At 34.7% G+C, this 832-nt stretch overlaps 1 protein-coding gene across 1 annotated transcript in view; it reads right to left on the bottom strand.

Annotated features, from left to right (window-relative positions):
* SHC4 (SHC (Src homology 2 domain containing) family, member 4) overlaps nucleotides 1-832 on the bottom strand; it is a 146,720-nt gene that overhangs the window by 33,359 nt on the left and 112,529 nt on the right. The window contains exon 8 of the mRNA XM_008568656.1: nucleotides 662-785. Within this exon, the coding sequence (XP_008566878.1) occupies nucleotides 662-785 (124 nt within the window). The remainder of the gene's footprint in view (nucleotides 1-661; nucleotides 786-832) is intronic.

The raw sequence follows: 832 nt of genomic DNA, 5'->3' as shown, positions 1-832 counted from the left end.
CAAATTAGGGGGAAATAATGCATTTCAAAGTGCCCAAGAGTTTCATTTCTCAATTCAGACGCCTCATTGCTTTCCACACGTGATGAAGTCTGACAGGCCTGAAAGGGTTCAGCTTTCATTGCAGACTCTCTGTGCCTTAGACAGAACAACCAGATCCTTGGGTCATGTCCTGTTCTACCCCCTGCCACAGTTTAGCTGGTGCTGATCTATTTACATTGCAAACCAGCAAACTAACAGGAATTCCTGCAGTAGATATTTGATTCTATTCTTATTATTTTGTTCTTTGTTCTTGATTTTTTTTAACTGATATGTAAGAGATCTCAGGTTGAAACAAACCAGAGAAATCTGTTGATGTTTATGATTTTATGATTCTACTTAATTAGTTCATAACTCTCTATAACACTAGAAAAATATGGCCAATCCCATCTTTCTTTTAGCATCTCCTTTAATCTTTTCACAAAGCAAGAGGAAATATCTGGGTAAATATGAATGGAAGAAAAACAGAAAATGTCACTATTACTTTGTACTGAAACTGCCTATTTGTAAAAAAAAATACTCATTTCATTAGTCAATTTTAAAACACCATATTAATTTTTTAAAAACCATATTAATTTTTAAAAAATATTTAGCAAGTCAAATAATTACAGAACTCCTGGCTGACCTTTCGCAAGAAGTATTCAGAGAAGGATTTTTCAAGTACTGTTTAAACCGGAGTTCAAAAGCCTGCCCTATGGTACTTATGACATCTTGGGCCATTCCACTGCGGCATTCCAATATGTGGCAGGCTGTAAGAGGGCATACAAAAAAAATTATGTAAATTTTCAGAAAGAGA

Source organism: Galeopterus variegatus, unplaced genomic scaffold, assembly GCF_000696425.1.
Source record: "Galeopterus variegatus unplaced genomic scaffold, G_variegatus-3.0.2 Scaffold429, whole genome shotgun sequence".
NCBI classification, from domain to species: Eukaryota; Metazoa; Chordata; class Mammalia; order Dermoptera; family Cynocephalidae; genus Galeopterus; species Galeopterus variegatus.
This window is presented reverse-complemented; position numbering and strand designations above follow the sequence as displayed.